The sequence below is a fragment of the Suricata suricatta genome, chromosome 11 (assembly GCF_006229205.1).
Source record: "Suricata suricatta isolate VVHF042 chromosome 11, meerkat_22Aug2017_6uvM2_HiC, whole genome shotgun sequence".
In the NCBI taxonomy this organism is placed as follows: Eukaryota; Metazoa; Chordata; class Mammalia; order Carnivora; family Herpestidae; genus Suricata; species Suricata suricatta.
The window spans coordinates 4,176,553-4,198,054 of record NC_043710.1 but is presented as its reverse complement, the minus strand read 5'-3'; the positions used below and the strand labels follow the sequence as shown (position 1 = coordinate 4,198,054).

The 21,502-nt window shown below is 61.3% G+C and overlaps 1 protein-coding gene across 1 annotated transcript in view; it reads left to right on the top strand.

Annotated features, from left to right (window-relative positions):
• LRP5 (LDL receptor related protein 5) overlaps nucleotides 1–21,502 on the top strand; it is a 62,198-nt gene that overhangs the window by 3,585 nt on the left and 37,111 nt on the right. The window contains exons 3-6 of the mRNA XM_029956307.1: nucleotides 1,987–2,183; nucleotides 3,271–3,402; nucleotides 19,281–19,677; nucleotides 20,770–20,941. Of these exons, the coding sequence (XP_029812167.1) occupies nucleotides 1,987–2,183; nucleotides 3,271–3,402; nucleotides 19,281–19,677; nucleotides 20,770–20,941 (898 nt within the window). The remainder of the gene's footprint in view (nucleotides 1–1,986; nucleotides 2,184–3,270; nucleotides 3,403–19,280; nucleotides 19,678–20,769; nucleotides 20,942–21,502) is intronic.

The window sequence follows — 21,502 nt, the reverse complement described above, 5'->3', positions numbered from 1 at the left end:
GAGCTCATGGCTGGAGCTGCGCCCGGAGGGGGGCGTCCTGAGAGGAGGGGTGAGGGCGGGCGAGGTGAGCTGAGGATTCGGCTGAGGCGGGGCTTGGGGATGGAACGGCCTGAGGGATGCTGCCGCTGGCTTCTCTGATCAGAACATGACGGGGGCACCTGCGTGGCTCGGTCAGTTATGCGTCCGACTCGACTGCGGCTCAGGTCATGAGCTCACGGTCACGAGATCGAGGCCCACGTCACCTCTGCACGGAGCCTGCTTGGGATTCGCTCTGTCTCTCCCTCCCTCGTGCTTGTGCTTACTCTCAAAGCAAATAAACATTTTTTTAAAAAAATGACAACATCATGAAAGACAGTTTGGGGGTTCCTCAGAACGTGAATGTAGAATGACAGGATGGTCCCGCGATTCCACTCGGAGGCATCCGCCCGGGAGAACCGAAGATGGGGACAGGAATAAACACAGCACGCCCGGCGGTGGAGGCGGTCCAGGCGGCCCGCCGCAGGTGGATTCATCCACAGAGTGCGACCTGTCTGCACACGGACTGTGGTCCCGACATGAAAATCGGTGATGTACTGGTGCGTGTGCAGCACGGAGGAACCGTGAAAATCTAACGCTGAAGGAAACACGTATATGAAATGTCTGGACCGTGCGGATCCTCAGAGACAGAAAGCAGACTGGTGGCCGCCAGGGGCCCCCGTGGAGGGGAAATGAGGAGGAACAGCTGAGTGGCTCGGCGTTCTCCCGAGGAGCGACGGGGGTTTAGGGACATAGATGGGGATCGTGGTTGGGTAACATTGTGCCTGTGGGCTGCATAGCGCCGGGCTGTTCCCTTAACAAAATGGGTACATGGATGTCTCCTCAATAAGTTTATTTAAAAAGTGACCTCAGTGGGTTGGGGGTGGGGGCGCCTGGGTGGCTCAGTCAGTTGAGCATCCGACTCTTGATTTGGGCTGAGGTTATGATCTTGCGGTTTGTGAGTTCAAGCCCCACGTAGGGCTCTGTGCTGAGCACGGAGCCTGCTTCAGATTCTCTGTCTCTCTCTCTGCCCCTCCCCTGCATGCGCGCTCTTTCTCAAAAATAAATGTTAAAGAAGTGACATCAAGAAAACAAAAAGGAGGCATCGTTGGATCAGATTAGGAGAGAACATGGACTTGGGGCTTTTGGTTGTTCAGTGAAACCTTGTAAATGTTTCTCTGAGGTGTGGTGCCAGGGGTTGGGGCTGCGGCGGTGACCTGTCCCTGCAGGCCTGACCCCCTCCAGGGAGCCTGTCTTCGGGGGAAGGTCTGAAGCAGTGCTCACACAGATACCGGGTGTAAAGTTAGAAATCTGCCACCAGCGTCCATAATCTCATTAAAACAAGTTCTTGTTCGCTGGGCTTTATAAACTCACAGGAGAGAGAAGCTTTTATTAATTAAAAAAAATTATTTTAACGTTTATTTCTGAGGTGGGGGAGGAAGGGAACGAGAGGGAGAGGGGCGGAGAGGGGGGAGACAGGATCCAAAGCAGGCTCCGCGCTGACAGCAGCGAGCCCGACACGGTGCTCGAACTCGTGACCTGCGAGACCATGACCTGAGCCAAAGTTGGATGCTTAACCGACTGAGCCCCCCAGGCGCCCCATCATTTTGATGTCAAGTTCGTTGCTGTGATAATATAAATTACTGGCATCACAGGCACGTTTGGTTCAGTTTGTACTAAGTTGTCCAAACATCAGGGGCAGGCCTGTGTCACCAGCTCGTCGTCCTCAGCTGTGGCCTCCCCCTTGCCGCTTCTGCTTTCCCTACGGGCCACTCTGCCACCAGCCACTTTTCTAGAAACAGCTGGGAAGGGGGGCAGGTCACTGGCAGGGGTGGCGGGAGGCCGGACGGTCCCTGGACGCCTGCCCCGTCGTTGTCCTGTGTGACATGGATGGGTGTGGGGGGGCCGTGGAATGTGCAGGACCGCGGGGAGTCTGCTCACGGCCCCTGCCCGCACCTCCTACCCCTGTAGGCAGAAGGTGGTGGAGGGCAGCCTGACACACCCCTTCGCCCTGACGCTGTCCGGGGACACTCTGTACTGGACGGACTGGCAGACGCGCTCCATCCACGCCTGTAACAAGAAGACGGGGGAGAAGAGGAAGGAGATCCTCAGTGCGCTCTACTCGCCCATGGATATCCAAGTGCTCAGCCCAGAGCGGCAGCCTGACTGTGAGTGGGGGGCCGGCATCTTCCCTCTGCAGGAAGCCTGGGGGTGGGGGGCGCCTGCCTCCGAGCAGTGGGGCACAGGGAGTGGGGTATGTGCAGAGTGCAGGACCAGGCTGGGGAGCGACCGAGCGAGCCCCCTGCGGAGAGGGTGTGGGGGCTGCTCCAGGTGGGGCCCCGCCCGCGCCCTCTTCCAAGGTGTCAAGGCCCCCCCCCCCCCAGCAAGGTTGCTTCATTTTCAGGGCCTGATCATTATTGATGATCAGTCTGCTGAGCTGAGGCTCCCAGTCTATCCCCGTAGGGCGGTGGCAGGGGTCCTCGATGGCAGAAAGCAGGAAACCCACGGGCTCAGGGCCCCTGTGACAGGCAGCTAGCAAGGTTACGGCCCTGGGCTCACATCCTCCCTTGGGGATCAGGGCGCTGTAGAAGGTTCTGGCTTTGAACTTAACCAAGGGGACGAGAGGGGGCAGGTGTCAGCACCACAGGGACGGTGGGGGGCCTCTCTGAGATTGTCGTCTGGTGAGAACATCGTGGTCCTTACTGCATCCACACTTGGGGCAGCCCCCACGCGTGAGGCAGCGTTGGGAGAGGCACCCCACCCGCAAGTCTGCCCCCGTTGTCGGCGGCGGGGAGCAGGGACTTCATACTCCACATTTTGGGAAACTGCACCCCAGCCTGCCCTGGGCAGAGCAAAACGCTGGAAAACGCTGGAAGTATTTGTTCAGTTGGGGATCGTTGTGGATGGGCTTGGGACCACGACAAGAGCTGTTATCAGCCCAAGTGACCAGGTGTGGCCACCAAGCACTTGTGCAGATCCCATGGGGGCCAAGCACGTCCCAAAGATAGGGCAGGGTCTGCTCCAGGGGCCCTGATCCATCCCGCACGGGCAGGTCCCGAGATCCTGGCCGAGGGAGGCCTTCCCAGAGGAGGCATCACGGTAGGGGGGCCCCGAGGAACACGAGGGTTTCTTCCTGCAGAGGGTTGGGAAGAGGAGCAGAGCAGGGGGGATGCCCTCGTGGAGGGCGTGTGTGGGTGGGAGTGGGTCGAGGGCTCTGTTCCGGAACCTTCCCTCACGCCACCCTGTCCTCCCCAGTCCACACGCGGTGTGCCGAGGACAATGGCGGCTGCTCCCACCTGTGCCTGCTGTCCCCGAGGGAGCCTTTCTACACGTGCGCCTGCCCCACCGGTGTGCAGCTTCAGCACAACGGCAAGACGTGCAAGGCAGGTGAGACGGGGCGCTGGCTGCCGGGGCGGGGCGGTGGGGGTGGGGCGGTGGCCACGCCCCGGGCACCACACCCCTCCTGCCTCCGGGGCATCACGTGCTCTGGGCTCTCCATCCAGCGGCCCTCATGTGGCCCCGCCGCTGGCACGCAGGGTGAGAGCCGGCTCTGCTGCCTCACGGGCACCTTACCGGGCTGGGGACGTGGGTCCGGTCTGCCCGGGGACCTGGCAGCGGGCTGCCAGCCAGCGGGATCGTAGCGAGATGCTCGCTGTCACGACTTGCCAAGCAAAAGCCGTGGGTGCGCCGACAGGACAGCCGTGCAGGGGAAGTCTGGAGTCGGCTGTCCGCCCCGCCCCCCCGGCCCTGCGGCACCTCCCCGTTTCCCTCGTCTCTGCTTTCCTGCTCTTTCCCACGAGCATTTTCCACATTGGTAGGGGACTCCTGATGCCCTTTTATTGTTTAAAAAAACTTTTTTAAAATGTTTTTTTATTTATTTTTGAGACAGAGAGAGACAGAGCATGAGAGGGGGAGGGTCAGAGAGAGAGGGAGACACAGAATCCGAAGCAGGCTCCAGGCTCTGAGCTGTCGGCACCAAGCCCGACGCGGGGCTCGATCCCATGAACTGTGAGATCATGACCTGAGCCGAAGCCGGACCGGACGCTTCACCGACTGAGCCCCCCAGGCGCCCCGCGTTTTTATTTTTGTAACATCCCATTTCCATGGGGTCTTCGTGCCCTAATACCCACCTTCCCTGTGGAAATTCAGGTTGCAGACACAGTTGACTTCCCTCCCTCCCCCTGCAAGTGTTTTTCGGTGTTGTCCCCCCTTAATTTGCAGCACTTGCTGCTTCAAGGTCTCCTACGGTGACTGACGTGTCACCCCTCCTCCCTCTGGAGCACTGTCTGAGGCTCCTTATTTCTGGGCGTCAGGTTCAGTGTGGTTTTCAGCGTGTGTCCAGGATGCAGCCTGTCCCTGGGGGTGTCCAGGGCCCAGCGCAGCCAGGTGGCCCTGGAGTGGCTGGTGAGGGGCCGGTGAGACACGTCAGGAAGCAGGCCACCCTTGGGCCAGTCGCACTTGAGGGGAAGGGAAGGGAGGCCGGGGGCTTCCCTGGGGACCTGCGGCCAGAGCCGAGGGAGTGTTACCAGGATGTGGGCACAGGTTTGAGACAAAATCTGGCAAAGCTGAAAGGTAGAGAATCTACTAAGTTCCACGTAGCCCCAAGGCCGTGTGCCTGTTGTGTGCTGGGTGCAGAGAGTAAAGCAGTGAATGAGACCTCCCCCAGCCCCTGCTCTTAGAGGGAATGTCCCCCTAAGTTGTGGGGTTGACAGGAACCAGCAGGCACGCACATGGAGAAGGCTAATTCAGGTTGGGATCAGGGTAATGCAGGAGCAGAGGTGGAGAATAACGTACTGAGGCCTGGGGGCCCGGACGGACGGTCAAAGAAGGTCATTCAGGCTGAAACTTGAGGATGAACAAGGAGGAGGGGCAAGGAACAGTGGAAGGAACAGCACGTGCCTCAGCCCTGAGGCAAGAGCGAGGGGGTGTCGGGACTGACTCCGTAGGCGTTGGGTCTGTGCTGTCGCCCAGGGCCCCGAGTTCAGAAGAGCCCCTTGGTTTAATGCTTCCTTGCCGCTGACTTGAAGGGCCCCTCCGTGTTTGGTTGGCAGCAGCCCAGCACCCTCTGTAGTCGGTCCTGCTTTGTGCGGAGGGAGCTGAAGGGAGCCCTGCAGACCTCTCTGGCTGCTGCTTTTCCGAGCGTGTCTGCATCTCACCTGACACTGCTGCCCGGGCATCGGCGACCGCCGGAGGGGTGTGTGCCTCTCACGCACGAGTTATGGTGCCTGAAGAACATTTGTCCAGTGACCCATCTTCGTTTCGCGTTTTTGCCGTTTTCCAGTCGCGCTGCCACGAGAGAGCCAGCCTGGGGCCTGGCCCCGGGTTGGGGGATCTGATGCTGGCGTCCGCTGCTGCCGTTGGTGGGTGATAGCGCCTGAGCGCTGGGCTGGGTGGGCCGGTGACCCCCGTTCTGGGACGAGGACGGGCGTGGCTGCCGTCTCTGCCCACGTCTCTGGCCTGGAGCCGGCTTGTGTGTGCAGGTTTGGGGAGGGAGCGGGGAGCAGGGGTGGACACAGCCCCCCATGAGGCCTGTCAGGCCATAGCACGCACGCCGGTGGGGAGCGTATGCGGGCTGCTTTCGGTAAGGGGCCCCGTGAGGCAGGAGAGCCACGCATCAGGGTCCTGGGGTCGCAGAATCGCAGAGGCCTGGCCGGTGCAGGTGCGCGGCCGGAGGAGCCTGCATGAAGGACTTGCCCAGGCTTCCCTGGGGCTCAGTGGCTTTGGGTCACCGGCGGGTGGATGGTGTCTGGCGACTTGTCGCTCTGTGCCTGTCTTTCTCATCTGTGGGGGGGGGGGTCACAGACCACCCCTAGCCAGGGAAGCTGGGGGGGGACACAGTGTTGTATGAATAGGTTCCACAGGTGCCGTGCCGGGCGCCTGCCACCTTGTAAGCACACAGTACATGGCAGCCACGTCTGTCGTCACGCTGGGCCAGAGTGGGGAGGGCAGGCCCTCTGGAGGCCTCAGTTCGCCTCCGTTGTCCAGGGGCCCCCCACCCCTGGGGGAGGGCTGGTTTCTTTTCCAGGCAGAAGAACAGGGACTTTCTGGTTCTCAGCCTTCTAGGAGCTGGAGCCTCTGAGCTCTGGGGACCACTGTCTGAGGGCTCGCAAGCCCTTGGAGGGCCTTTCTGTTCTTTTTGCAAACATCTGCGGGAGGCGGGGGGCTGGGGACAGAAGAAAGGAGATGCTCTGGGTGAGAAGGCTTCCTGGAGGAGGCTGCACAAGGGTGGGGGCTTCTGGGAGCTGTGGTGGGGAGCTGACATGAACTCCTGTGGGGTGGGCCCGGTGGGTTAGCCGCGAGGCCTGCGCAGCTTGGAGGTCGTCGGGCGGGGTGCCGAGCCACGGCTCCTGGCCTCCGTCAGGACGGAGGGCCAGCTTGCAGATTACCCGCCCGGGACTCGCCGCTCGGGGCCGCCTGCCCTGGTCTCCGCCTCCAGCTGTGAAAGGCCCTGTCCCAGATGACTCAGTCGGAGGTGCCAGGCGTGCGGACTCGGAGCGGTTTTGTCATTCGGAGCAGCCAGTGAGGGTGGCTGGGGGCGTCCGCAGAGAGCGGCTCCGGGGCCCGTACACGGAGGCGGCACCTTTCTGCTGTCACTGCAGGTGCCCCGAAGGGGATGTCCCCGGACGGGGAGGCTCACAGAGGCCCCAGAGGCACGGGCTGGGAGTCTTGCCTTGCACGAGAATGTGACCATTGGGCTCCGTCCTTTTTGTAACCATGGCTGCCACCCCACGTGCTTCTCGCTCACAGCCTGGCTGCTTCTGGGGGCTCCGTGGGGGCTTCGCAGCCCCTCCCCGCCCCTGCCCGGGACCCACTTGAAGCTGATGTGGGAGGCAGCTCGGGGCGGGGGGGGGAACAGCACAAGTTTCCTAAACATTTTAGTCTGAGTCGAGAAGAAATCCAGGTGCCGCTTAGAACGTTTCAGGGGTTTGCCACCAAGATGGCTTTCTGGAAATCCGGGGTGGACAGGTGCAGGGTCTGTCCATGTTTCTTAATCCAGAGGGATCCGGCCATGAGTGAGGAATGGATTCTGACTTTGGGGGGCATCCTGGTGTGCGGGCGGCAGACAGGGGGAGTCAGGGGCGGGGCCGCGAGCGAGGACCGCGGAGGCTTCAGACTTCCCAGGCCGTGTCCCTCCGCTGCAGGCTGGGCCCTAGGGTGCAGGGCTGCCCTCTGGTGTCACTTCTTACTGCAGAACGTCACGTTAAAGGAGGACGTGTGGGTAGAAGCCTGTAATCCTGTCCCCTGAGCCCGTGGGTGCTGCCCTTCTCTTGCGAGGGCTCCAGGCGCCCACGTCTGCGGGTGCAAGTAGTTTTGCCTCAGGGTCGGCATGAACTACACGTGGGACATGGATTTTGCTGATGACATGCGGCTCTCGGTTGTGAAAATGGCCCGGAGATGGTGGCTGGGAACACAAGGGTGACGTGAAGACAGCAAAACGCTAAATCCTCCAGGATGTCACTGCTGGCAGTGGGGCCCCGGGGTCCCGGTGGGCGGAAACCCGGTGCAGGCGCCTTGCTGGCCGGAGGCCGCTGGTGCTTGGGAGAGGCCAGGGTGGCCACGGGGAGGATGCGATTCCGGAGCAGGCAAAGGAGGCCGCAGGGTCCCCTGTGGGTCTCCTTCCTCATGGCCATGGACTCAGTGAGGTCCAGCGTCCCAGGGGCTGAACACTGAGGCCACAGCTGAGGGCTGTGCCTGTGGTCTGTAGTTGAGAGTCTGCCAGGGACTTCTGGGGTGGTGAGGAGATTCAGTCTTGGGGGGGCCCAGTCTCAGGGCCATTTCCAATTATGGGATGGCTTTCCATGCCCAGTTATCGTTTGAGGATACCTTCACTCCCATCCGGCTGTGTGGTCTTGGGAAAATGACTCAGCCTCTCTGTGCTTTCAGTTTCCTCACCTGTAATAAGAGATGGTAATAGTACCTGATTCTGGGGGTTGTTGAGAGGAGGGCCTGGCTACCCAACAAATATGAACTGTACTTGAACTTGGACTTGAACTTGAAGCCAGGCAGACAGGCAGGCAGTCTGATTTGATGCCAGAAGAGCAATTCTTCCCTGAACGTTTGGAATCAGAAGTAGATGATGAGGTTGGCTGGTGCCCCGAGGAGGTGGGAGGGGGTGTAGGGTGGGTGGGGAACCCCCCCTCGCACAGCCGGCGGAGACGGGCAGAGAGCGAGGTGTGTGTCCTGAGCACACCAGGCTGCTCTCTCCAGGGATCAAGTCCAGCATCTGGCTGGGCGGGACTGGGGTCTGAGGAGGGGGCCTGGAGATGTCAGAATCACTCGGAACCTTATGTCACATCCAGGTTCCCCAACCCCAGCAAATCAGAGTCTCCAGGACAAGGGACGGGCGGGCGTGGGGGGGTGGGGGGCGGAGTCCGCACTTGACATGCGCCCAAGGCGGGCTGGTGTGCAGCAGCAGGGGAAAATCCGCACAGCTGGAAGCATCTCAAGACCTGCAGCCACCACGGCCCCAGGCGCGACTTGCGGATTCCTGGGACTTTCACTCCGGGTGTCTGGTTATGATGTTGTAGACTTGAATCTGAAGAAACATTTGTGCGACGCAGGAGTCCTATGTTTCCCTGATTTTGAGCAAATGAAAGCCAGCCCGGTGCTGGTAGTCGGTGCCGGGAGTCGATGCCTTCCCCAGAGGGGGCTGAGATGGCAGCCTCCCCTGTGCATGGGGGGATAGGGGGATGATGCCCCGGGCCTGCACGCTGTCCCCTCGAGGCACGGGGCGGGGCTGGTCACATCCCAGCTGTGGCCTGTGGCTCTTGGACTGTGAGCAGAATGACTGGGGTGGGGGGGGTGAGGTCAGATGGGAGGCTGCTCTCCACAGTGCCTGTGTGGGGACCACGCAGACAGGATGGGAGGCTCAGGACCCACTTCCTCTGGGTCAAGAGTGTCTGTGTCCCATGGCCCTGTGGGTGAGGTGACAGTCCCTCCTGAAGTTTGGAGCTGGTGGGGGCCCTCTAGGTTCTGAGACTAGGAAGGATTTCATAGCGATCATTCCCCCCTCCCCGCCCCGCCCCGCCCCGGGTCCCAGCTCTGCCACAGGCTTGGTGAGACCCTGGGGCCTGAGTGGCTCTTGGCCCGAGAGCCAGCAGAGGGGAGGGCCTCTCGGCTGGGCTGCAATCCCACGCACCCCTCCCCAGCAGCCTGGCCGATGGAGGCACCCAGCTGGCTTTGGTTTTCCCCATGTTTTTCCAATTATGTGGGACAGGCTAAAAACAGCAGCAGCGGGGCCCTGTTCGGGAGTCACCGCCGCTGTCCCAGGGAGCCAGCGGCGGGCGTCCCCACGCATTCCCCATCACCCGGGAGCTTCCGGGCGCTGCGCGTCCGAGGCCCCGGCGACTGGGGCAGGTCACTTGCTGGGGCCGGGGCACGCGGCTTCAGTGCCCCGGGGTGGCCAGCCTGGCCCCGAGCATTGTCCCCCGCTCTCCTCCGTGGCCTTCCCAGAGGAGGCGGTGGCTGCGTGTCGGGGCGGCCGGGAGGCTCGGGCCGCGTGATTTACGGGGCCGCCCGCTGCACCCTGCCAAGAAGTAGTTTTAACAGATGTTGGCGGGGACACGGAACCAAGGGACGGGGGAGCGTGGTGGGCCAAGGTGGCGGGGGGCGGGGAGGAACAGAGGCCTCACTGTCGGGTCCGACGGGCAGACTGACAACTGGGGCGAGGGCTCAAAGCCCCTCACGTGCATCCGTCTCCCTGGGTGGATTAGCCGAGGCTCGGGGCTGAGGAATAAGAGGCGCGTTTGTTCCCAGCCCGGCTGTCTTGTCACTTATCAGGGAAGTAGGTCAGAGGGAAAAGAAAGGAGGCCCTTGTGGCTGAGGCTGACGCCTCCCGGGCTCTGCTTGGCGTCGGGTCTGCAAACAGAAGACAGCTGCTGTTCTCAGCCGCGGACCGTGAATTTTTAATAGCAAGAAAACCAGATCGCGCGGTCCCAGGAAGTGGTGTGACAAGTCCAAGCGCTGACTTTTTTTTTTTTTTGCATTTTCTTTGGAAACAAAGGTATGACTTGCGGCTGGTGAGATGCACAGTTGCCACGCGTACGCTCCGATTCGCTTTGGCTGTCGCATACGTCTGCCTGACCCCCGCCCCGGTCTGGACACAGGGTTCCCGGGTGCCCTTTGCAGCCCCCCCACCCCCGCCCCGCCACAGGGGCAGCTCAGTCCTGACTTCTATCACCGCGGATTAGTTTTGCCTGTTCAGGAACGTCCTAGAAACGGAACCACACAGCATGTGCTCTTTTGTGTCTGAGCCTGAAGACTAACTTCTCCATCTAATAAAAGAGAAGAAGGAGCGTGCGGTATTCTTAGAAAGAGAAAGCAGCCGTCCTGGGGCTGGGGGTAACACCAGACGGCGCCCCCCGGGTGTGGTTAGCTCGGTGGATGCCCTCGGTCCACCAGCGGAGGGCTAGGGTGCCGTCACTCCCGGCACTGGCCCTGCCCCCCCACCCCCGCCACCTGTCTGATGTCCCCCTTGCGGGTGTCACCGGAGTCCAGCTCCAGCCCGGCCCAGGGCTCAGTCCATGGAGTCAGGTTCTGGGCTTGCATGTCCGAGCCCTGGTGGAGACCCCGGGCTGCTAGAGAAAGGTCTCCCGGCCCCCCACCCCGCCTGCCGGTGCCCCTCGTGCCCCCTCGGGCTGCGGTGATGGCTGCAGGCCCTCTGTCTTGGTTGCAGTGACCGCGCCCGAGTGCCTCTACCTTCCCCACCTGCAAGTGCCCCGCAAGCTGTGACCTGATGGCCCGCATGTGCTGCGCTGACGCTGGGGCCTCTGGCTCGTCACCTGACAGAGGCCGGAAGTCTCTTTGTCACCTTTTGCCTCCTATTCCAACTGTAATAGAGAGTTAGGTTCCTTCCAATCCACTAGCACCTGCCTCTCTGCCTTTGCCGGTGCTACACCTGCTGCTGGGAGCACCCTTCCCTGGGGCTCGTTGCCTGACGTTCCCTCCATAAGAAAAAAGAAGTCGGGAGGCGGGGAGGGTTCCTCTTTTCCCAGGGGACTGCCATCAGCCCCGGGATGGGAGCCCCTAGGACCGCTGTCAGCCCCAGGACGGATGCCGGCTCCATTAGGTGTCCTCAGGAGCATCTGCCGTGGCAAGAGCTGAGGGGTTTGGGTCACGCTGGAGACGGGAACTGGGGACTGCACCAAGAAGGACCGCTCCTTGTCCCCTCCCCGCCACCCTGGGAATGTACGTGGTGTGGTGGGAATTGGATGCTTGAGCCTGGCCTTGACCCTGCACGACGTGGCTGTGACCTGAGGGCATGCAGGGTCTCCGTGTCCTTTGGCCTGGGTGTACCAAACAAGACTGTAACTCCTACAGAGCCTTGTAGACTGTAAGGTGTGGTGCAGGAGCCCTGTGAACCGCTGGAGCCCGGCCACCTATGAACTAAAACAGCTGCACCTTCTCGCGGGTCAGCCCGCCCCGTGCGTCGGGCTGTACTGCCCAGGCTGGGGGGGGAGGGGGGCGCTATAGCAGCGACCGGGCGCCTCAGGGATGCCAGGCGCGCACGCTTCCAAGTGCCTTATGCTTCCATGCCCTGTGGGAGCCAGGTGACAAGGGGCTGTGGCTGGCCTGCGGCAGGAGTTTGGGTGGTCACGCTTCAGGTCCTCCGTCTCTCTCTCTGCCCCTCCCCCTGCTTGTGTGCATGCTCACTCTCTCTCTCTCCCTCTCTCTCTCCCTCTCTCAAAAATAAACATAAGAAAAAAGTTTGGGTGGTCAGAGCTCACTCAAGGCCACAGAAGGGATGAGGCAGGATTTGAACCTAAGCACCTGCTTGGGGCTGTGGCTCAGGAGGCGTGGCCGTGGCTCAGGAGGCGTGGCTGTGGCTCAGGAGGCGTGGCCACCACCACCTCTGGGAGCCACAGGATAGGATGTAATGGGGAGGGAGGGGAAGGATTGCTTTAGGTGTTTCTGGAGCCTGGGCCCAGGAAGGCACTCTGTGTGTTTTCTTAAAAGAGCTGAGCCGTGTGCCCAACGAGGTGGGACCCAGCCTCATGTGAGTCACTGACTGTGTTTCCAGCCACCCACGGGGTAGCCCACCTTTAATTTGCCCAGCCAGCTGCACTTTGTTCTCTCCCTCTCTCAGCCCTCTGGCCTGGGATGTGAGCCCTCGGGGTGCGTCTCTGCTGCTGGTCAAAGAGCACATGGCCCGAGGCAGGTCCTCAGGGATGTGCTCGATGGCACTGGCAAGGTCCCCTGTACTGGGGCTGTGATCTGGGGCCCAGAGGCTCCCTGACCGTGTCACAGCTTTGCTGGGAAGCCTTAGCCACTCCTGACCTGCACCTGTGTGCGGCCAGGGTCAGGCTGCTTCCCCACGGTCACTCAGTGCGGAAGTGTGGCTGGGGGCCCAAGTTGGACTATATGGCCTGGGCAGTAAGCAGTCTCCGAGGGGCAGGAGAAAGGCAGGTGGTGGAGGACCACATGCAGGGCGGAAACCGGGGGTGGGAGGGGGAGGGGCTGGCTGCACGGACCCTGCTGCTCCCGCCGCCCTGGGCCCCAGGGCAGAGGCGGGATTCCCCCATTTTAGAGCTGTGCGGACTGAGGCGCCTGCCGGGCCGTGTTCAGGGGCCCCCCATGGGCTCACGGGCGGGCCGCGCAGGCAGACGGCTGCTCGGGCCCCAGGTTTCCAGTGGAGCCAGCACCTGGCCCGGCCACTTCCCCTGCGGTCACTCGGCGCAGCCTCCTGGGCCAGGGCTCCCAGCGGTGGTCTCAGACCTCATCCAACGGCTTACCCCAGGGGGGCAGCAGAGAAACTCAATCAATTGCTAAAAAACAAAAATAAGTCGTCCGCGTCCCAGGTGTGAAGCTGTTTGTGGCCTTAGAGCCTGTAGTGTGGAAGGCGGCCTGCGCTGGGACCCTGTGCTGCCCCCGCGATGTCGGGGTGGGGGGCTGAAGGGGTGGGCAGCTCCGCTTCCCGAGTCCAGCCTGAAAAGACGCTGGGGGAAGAGCGCCCTGGGGTGGGGTGGGGTGAACCTCTGGGCAGGGCCTGTCGTTTCTTGGGGGTGCCTGTTGGTTCTGTGGGGACAGTCCATGGTGTCCACTCTGCCTGCTGGGAAGGCCCGGTGTGGGAGGTCCAGCACCTGGGGCCCTGCACGTCCTGAGATGTGTTAGGAAAGGAAAGGAAAAATCCTTTCCCATGTTGGGGCGTGGAGGGGATTAATTGTGAGAACCTTCCAGGTCCCCGCACTGGTTGACCTGTCCGTGGGCTCTCCTCCTCCTGGGGAGGGGGGTGTCTACAGGCCCTTTGTCCCAGCCATCCCCCTGTCCTTCCTCCCTCCCACTCGGCTCAGATCCTGAGGGCCACGTAAGTCACCCCTGCATGACCATTTCATCCCCACCCCACCCCCTGGATGTCCAGTGAGAAAGCCTTGTCCCCGGAGTCCAGGGCCCTCCCCAGGGCAACCTCTAAGTATGAGCCCCTCCCCTCATTTTATTTTTTATTTATTTTATTGTCTTAAAATTTTTAAGTTTATTTATTTATGAGTGATAGAGACAGCACAAGTTGGGGAGGACAGAGAGAGAGAGAGAGAGAGAGAGAGAGGGAGACACAGAATCCGAAGCAGCTCCAGGGTCTGAGCTGTCAGCACAGAGCCCGACGCAGGGCTCGAACCTATGAACTATGAGATCATGACCTGAGCCGAAGTCGGATGCTCAACCCACTGAGCCACCCAGGCCCCCTCTCTCCCCATGTTTTAAAGTCTCGTGGTTTTTTTTCCTGGTTAAAAAGTAACATTTGTGTTCGCTTTAGAATGGAAGACCTTCTACAAAATAATGGAGAAAATAAAACTCCGTATTTTCGCCACCCGGAGACAGCGCGCTGCTGCTGAGGTTTTCGCTGTTTCCTGCTCTCCGATCTCCGCGTTCATTCAGATCTGTGTTTGCACCGCTTGCTGGTCGCGTGCAGGCTGCGCCGGGGCTGAGCCGTCCTGCCCGTCCGTGGGGCCGTCTTCAGAGCCCGCCGTTGGGCGCCTGACTGCGCAGGGCCCTCCATGTGCTTGTCATTTTCGCTGTGGACGTTTAGATCGTCCGCGGTTTGGGTCTGCTGCTCCCGCGAGGCCACGGCGACTCTCCGCCACCAGGAATCCGCCTGCATTTCCAGCAGCTGCTTTGGCCTGGGATCTCCGAGGGGAAGTTGTGGGGTCAGAGGGTCCCCGAGCCACACTGCCGTCCAGGAAGCGCGCGCCAGGGACAGTCCTCCGGGAGGCGGTGGGGGCTGCCGTGGCCACGCGGAGCAGGCAGCCGTTTCCGCCTCCTGCCCCTCAGAGTTAACCCGTTTCTCAAGTTCCTCGATGGTCCTTTCTGCTGTTAACTTGCCTTCACCTGTTTGTGGCTGGCGCCCGGGTGGTTTTCTATACGACTTCTCTGCCTTTCGGTTTTACTTAAAGACGGAGAGACTTTATCTCGCAAGGCCGTTTGGGGTTTACAGGAAAATCGAGGGGAGGGTCCCGAGGGTCCCTGTGTGTCCCAGCCGTCCCCCTGGACGTGCCGTCTCGCGCTGTGGGAGGCACACGTCCTTGTCACACGTGGTCGGCACACCTCGCGGCCGGGCGACCCGATGGCAGGCAGCGGGCACCATCGAAGGATGGTTTTGACATGTTTTACACACTGGAAAAGAAAACCACAAGAAGAACGTTCGGTGATGTGGGGAAACGATAGGAAATTCAGATTTCGGTGTCCACACGTGAAGCTTTGCTCGCGCACCTTAGTTACAACGGCAGAGCGGGGTGACGGTGACAGGCGTGGCCCACAGGGCCTAGAGCACTTCTGTCCGGTTGGCCACAGACCACGGGTGCCTGCCGGGGACCAGCAGGCAGACCGGGCCGGCCCAGGGGTACCCGCTGCGGACACCTGTGCGCGTTTCCTGCCGGGCTTTTTTGTTCCAGGGAGGCGTTTGTTTGTCCTGCGGCTGGACTCCGGCTGCGCACACAGCGTGCTGTCGCTGTGCTCGCCGACAGCCGTGGGCTCGGAGCCGGCCCGGCGGCCTGCACAGGATGACCCCGCTCCGCTCAGACTCGCCGGGGGTGTCCGTGGGCCCCTCTCCCAGCGGCAGAGACGGCCCGGCGCACCCGGGCCTCCACGCGGCTGCCCACAGCACCCCTTCTTCCTGGAGCCCTCCTCCCCCAACCCCTACCCGAACCCGCCTGCCCTTCCATGGAACCTTTCCTCTCACCCTCTGCTCCCCACCTCTTGTGGGTTGAATCATGTCCGCCCCTTGACTCCTCAGGCCCGGCGAGTGCGCCCTAACTTGGAAATAGGTGTAACCACGTTAAAACGAGGTCACACTGGAGTAGGGCAGGCCCTCCGTCGGGTGAGTGGGGACGTTCTAAGAGGGAGATTTAGGCAGAGGCACAGGGGAGGAGGCCGTGTGAAGGCAGAGGCGAGGCTGGAGTGGTAAAGCCACAAGGCTAGGAGCACCCAGGGCTCGCCGGCCGCCGCCGGAAGCTGAAAGAGGCCTGGAAGTTTCCCCTGGAACCTTCAGAGAGAGCGTGGCCCAGCGGAGGCTGGGTTTTTCATATCCGTCCTCCAGAATCGTGAAGGACTCGGCTTCTGCTGGTAGAAACCCCCGGGGCGTGGGGCTGGGTTCCCGCAGCCCCCCTTCCGGCATCTTGCCCTGTCTCTGTGGCCCCGGGCCTGGCACTGCGCCCGGTGATGGGGGGGCGGCTTGGTCTAGATGGATGCTGGCAGGCAGGGATGGTGTTGAACTCGATGCGCCAGTGACATTGGGTCAGCCCTCAGGTCTGCTGTTTTGTTTGCAGAACAGCTGCTCTCAGGAAGGCTGGGCCCCGGCCTGGCCTGTGCCCCATGCCCTGCGCTTGGCCCCAAGACAGGGGCTCTGCCCTTCTTTCCTGCGCACGCCCGCAGGGAGGAAGGGGAGAGGTCAGGAGCCCGCCCAAAGGAGGCCCCGGGGGCCGCCACCCAGCCAGCGAGCAAAAGGTTCCACTTTCCTTGGCAGCACCCTGGGACAGGCTCTTTATTTAAACAACCCCGGAGAAAACCATTTGGCCAAACTGTTAGTTTCTAAACAGTTTAAACAAACTCCTACCCAGGATCCACGTCTGGTCCCAGGGACCAGACACTGCCCCCCGCCCCCCCGGCCCTGCTGCCACAGCTGGGCGCAGGGCCCTGCACCCACCCCAGGCAGCCTGAGGCCAAGACCTCGCTGCAGACAACCTTGGGGACCCTCTGTGGGAGCAGCGTGCGGCCAGCAGAGCCCGGGCCGGGGGTCCCCCCTCCACAGCTGCCCACCGCCTCCCTGTTTCGGGCAGTGGGCTGCCCCCCCCTTCCCCCTCTGCATTCTTCTAGACAAAACTCAAATAAAAACTTCAAAGGCTCTGCAGCCCAACGGGTGTCAGACGCCCCCCCTTGGAGTCAATTATCACCTACAGATTTATCTCAGCATTTAATTACTGCCTCAGCAACAGAGACTTAATTTTAATAGATGCTGGTAATGGAGCTCCCTGGTGGTGGCCGGGCGGGTGCACTTCGCCCTGATGGGTCTGGAATCTACCGCAAGGTCACAAGGTCACAGCTACATGGATCTGAGGTTCTCGGAGTTAAAGGCCAGACCTCCCAGTCTCAGCTGGCCCCCTTTGGAGACTCCCTGAACCCCCAGTTCTCCTTCCTAGTACCCGTGCACAGAGGGTCTTTCTCACTGAAGGTCTCTGTCCTGTGAGCCCAGGAGCACCGTGGGGGTTGGATCGCACATCTGTTCTGCCCGGCCCCGCCCCCCAGGGCCTGCTTCAGATAGCCACCTGCAGAGATCCTGGCAGGCGACTGAGCGAGCTGGGCAGTGCATCTCTGGGATCGAAGTGTTTCTGTGACCTTATTTTCCCACTCGCTGCTGTGTGCCCTTGTATGGGGAGTTTAACCTCTCTGTGCATCCAGTTTCTCATCAGTAAAAAGGGGCACAGTCATACCTCCGGGGTTAGTGTAAGGATCATGGTGTTTTATGTTTATTTATTTAAAAAAAATTTTAATGTTGATTTATTTTTGAGAGAGAGAGAGAGAGAGAGACACACAGAGTGTGAGTGGAGGAGGGGCCAGGGGAGAGGGAGACACAGAATCTGAAGCAGGCTCCAGGCCCCAAGCTATCAGCCCAGAGCCTGATGTGGGGCTCGAACCCATGAACCGTGAGATCATGACCTGAGCCGAAGTCGGACACTTCACCGACAGAGCCCCCCGGGCGGCTGGGGATCATGCTGTTTTAGGTACGCTCCAGCACTGCCAGTACCTTTTAGGTGATTGTGTCTGGAGGGGAAGAAACAGGCTCAGCGTGTGTTTGGGGACAGAGTATTGATTTCTCTTGGGCGACCAGTGCCTTCTCTGGGGAGGGGGTGCTCCTTGGAGTCTTTGGACACCACAGCCTCTGTCTTGCACAGGGAGCTGCCTTGGTCTTGGCATAGGAGCCCGGCAGCCCCTCTGGACAGTTGCACAGATGCCCTCCTGGATAGGGTCTTCCCGGCCGTGCCCGGCGGGCCTCCCCCTTCCCTCCACGGTGGCAGATTAAGCCCGAGGCCCCCTTGGAGTTTGATTTGTGGTTCTCTTGATGTCAGAGCTAGGCATAAACTCGGCGTGGGCTGATTTTTCAGTGTTGATGAGGAGACCAAAACCCAGAGAGGGTTAGGGACCTGCCCAGAGTCACACAGTGCAAGCAGGGCCAGGAAGTTTCTGCCCTGCATTCTCCCTCTTTGTCCTAGGATGTCAGCACCTGCTCTGTGTGTGACTTTGGGGGCTGCAGAGACCTAAGGGGGCATGTGCCAGATCGTAGTAAGCCAGCAGGTGCAGTACCCAAGCAGAATGGCAGATTGTATGTGTGTGTGTGTGTGTGTGTGTGTGTGGTCAACTCAACCATTGGGCTAGGGGAGCTTCCTAGAGGAGGAGGAGGTGTGTGACCTGGGCCTTGAAGGACTGGTCAGATGTCACAGAACACATTGGGCACGAAGCCCAGGGGAAGAGGACTTGCTGAAATTCAGAATTCTCCTCCCCGTCCTCCTACACACACCAAATTGGGACCAATTCCGAAGTTAGGTCCCGGGGGTTTGCAGTGTACCCTCCAGCACTGCCAGTACCTTCTAAGCACTGCCTGCCTCAGTTTCCCAGCCCTGGGCTCCTAGACAGTGTTGTTGTGTGTGTGCCCTCTAGTGGTGGAATCAGAGTAGGCGCTCTGGGCCTCGGAGCAGGACAGTCGGGATCTGGTTCCCACCCTAACTTGAAATGCAAGGCCAGGGACCCCAGAGGGGCTCTGCAAGGCACTGGGTCCCAAGGGCCCTGCCACCATGGCCGGAAGCTGGCGTTGGGTGCAGGAGGCTGTGTGCTGTTTGAGGGCTGTGGCTTCGCCAGGCAGCTGGCTGCAGAGAAGCAGGGCCTGGGGGCCTGAGTCGGACGACTGATGTGCTCAGCCGGCTCCAGCCCTGCCCCTACCCTGCTGCGTGACTTGAGGTGGGTCCTTGTCCCATTCGGGATTTTTCGTCAAACTAGCAAGTGGCCCCAAAGTTCCAGGAGTGGTCTCTGAGCCTAACCTTGCTTTTGTGGGTCCTTGAGACCAGAAAGGGCCAGAACGAACCAGTGGACAATGACCCAGCTCTGGGGGAGTGTCACGGTCAGTGAGGCTGCAGGTGCTGTTTCTCCTGGCAGCTGTGACACATCCCAGCAGGGAGGGTCTGGGACAGAGCTGAAATGTTAATACCACTGGGGAGGCTGAGGAAGACAGGGGAACCTGCCCCCAGGTGCCCCCTTGTCGGTGAGATAGCCCGGTGGGATGGACTCGGACCTTGCAGTGCCGTGTGCGGTCACGTCACCACCTGAGTGGTGAGCAGGGCGACGGGAGGGCTTCAGGGAGGAAGTGGCATCTGAGCCCAGCCGGGAAAGGTGAGCTTATGGGAGGTGGGGCCCCGTCGGGGCTTTGAGAAGGGGCCCAATGCTTCTGTGGGACTTGTATACGGAACTGGTTTGTGGCCCGGAAAGGGGCTTGTAGGGGGAAGGGGACCGAGTGTGAAGCAGCTGTGACACAGAGGCTGGAGCCAGGTGGCTGTGTGGCTTTCGGCTGCCGCTTGACCTCTCTGTGCCGACGTGGTCTCATCTGTAAGTTGATACAAATAGCGCTGGGCTCAGAGCCCTCCCAAAGATGAACCGGGGACCACGTAGGAGGGCCTCTCTAGGGTTACCTGGCGTCACCTGCGAGGGAGCCCTGACCCCGGGGCCTGGCCGAGCCCCTCCCCCGCCGCGCCTGCCGCAGGCCTATGACCCCGCTGCCTGTGCACCCATAGGGGCCGAGGAGGTGCTGCTGTTGGCCCGGCGGACGGACCTGCGGAGGATCTCGCTGGACACGCCGGACTTCACCGACATCGTGCTCCAGGTGGACGACATCCGGCACGCCATCGCCATCGACTACGACCCGCTGGAGGGCCACGTGTACTGGACAGACGACGAGGTGCGGGCCATCCGCAGGGCCCGCCTGGACGGCTCCGGCGCACAGACGCTGGTCGACACCGAGATCAACGACCCCGATGGCATCGCGGTCGACTGGGTGGCCCGGAACCTCTACTGGACGGACACGGGCACTGACCGCATCGAGGTGACGCGCCTCAACGGCACCTCCCGCAAGATCCTGGTGTCCGAGGACCTGGATGAGCCCCGGGCCATCGTGCTGCACCCTGTGATGGGGTAAGGCTGGGGCGGGCGGCGGCAGTGAGAGGGACGAGTGGTTCTGGAACTTTCTCCTGCGTCAGGATCCCCTGGAGGAGGGTGGCTGGGCCCTCTGCCCAGACTTCCGATCCAGGAGGGCTAGGGCGGGGCCTGAGAACTTGAATTTCTAACCAGCTCCTGGGTTCTGCTCCTGCTGGTCCGGGGACCAGACTTTGAGAAGCTCCGACACTGTTGTGTGCGTGTAGGGAGGGCCCGGAGAGCCTGGGCAGGTCAGTTCTTCCCACGGGCATCACCCTTCCCACCTGTGAAATGGAACCGTCACCGGGCTCATTTCCGGGCTCATGATGGTAACAGAAGCCACGGCCCTTACTTGCTACGTACAGGCCGGGCCTCCTCCGAGCTCATCACGCACACTGAGGCTTTACCTCCGACTCTCCCCCTGAAACGCAGGGACAGTTGTGCAGTAGAGGAGGCTAAAGCCCCGAGAGGTTAAGGGCTTGGCCCAGGTCACACAGCCAGGAGGCTGGGATTGGATCTGGCCGTGTGGCTCCAACTTTCTGTCTCGGGATTCTGTGAAAACCGCTTGTCAGTGGATGTAGGGGCCCTTCTGATGACCTGAGCAGCTCCGAGGGCCGCGGCACCCTTCCCGAGGACTCCGAGAACGTGAACCTGGCAGGATTGGGGGTGGAGCCAGTGTGCTGGAGATGGTCCGGAGGAGCTGGACGGACGGGGCGGCCCTGGGGCCTGTTCCTCGCAGGGACGAGCTGAGCTGCAATAGTCGTAACCGTGGTTCCGTGGCTGAGGCCGCCATCTGTGCGGCCCCTACCGGGTGTCGGGCTTCTGTCCTGTCGTTCCAGCCCATCCGGCCCGTGGGTCTCTCCGCAGGGCGTCTGAGCGGGGGATGAATCCAAGGAGCCCGTGTTGTTTAAGCCCTCGCCGGGGGCACCGCTGTGCCCTGGGGAGCCCCTGGTCCGCACGCGTGGCTGGACACCCGCCTCTCCTGTTAGCATCTCCCGAACGCCTCCCGCGGGCTGCGGAGGCCGTGGTCCTGGGCCCTGGGGACACAGCAGGGCCAGGACAGTGCTCTAAGGACTCCTTCTTCTCCTGCAGCCTGATGTACTGGACTGACTGGGGGGAGAACCCCAAAATCGAGTGCGCCAACCTGGACGGGCAGGAGCGGCACGTCCTGGTGAACACCTCCCTCGGCTGGCCCAACGGCCTGGCCCTGGACCTGCAGGAGGGAAAGCTGTACTGGGGGGACGCCAAGACGGACAGGATCGAGGTGAGTCGTGCCTCCCGGCGGGCGCTGGCTCGCCAGGTGTCTGATGTGGGCTGTGTGGCCCGGCCCGGCCGCCCTTGAGCCCTGGCTGTCGGCAGGGGCCAGGCCTGGCCGCCCCATAGCCGTCCGTGTGCCAGGCAGGCCTTGGGGGATGTCTGCGCTCTGCTGTTTGATCAGATACTGGAAAGATAACACATTTTGATGCATTTCTGACTTGCAAGGGTCTTAAACTATTTCAGACTACAAAACGGTAATAAAAAATGACCCGCATCTGCCCGCCACCCCACTTAAGGCATAAAATCTTCCCAGCGTCGTTGAAGCTAGAGGTGACCCTACCCTGAAGTGGGTGATGCATTTCCAGGCATTAAGAGACCTTTTCTTTTACTGTGTGGAAGTCTCCGGGAGCAGTCTGCATCTTGTTCCGCCTGATTCTACGTGATCTTCTAAGCGGTGTCTACACCACTTTGGCAATTTGCTTTTTGCTCCTGGATGTGTTATTTTTGAGATGCTCTTGGTGACGCAGTCGTTCAATTTGTCCCTGTCCCAGGGAAGCCCCTGACGTTC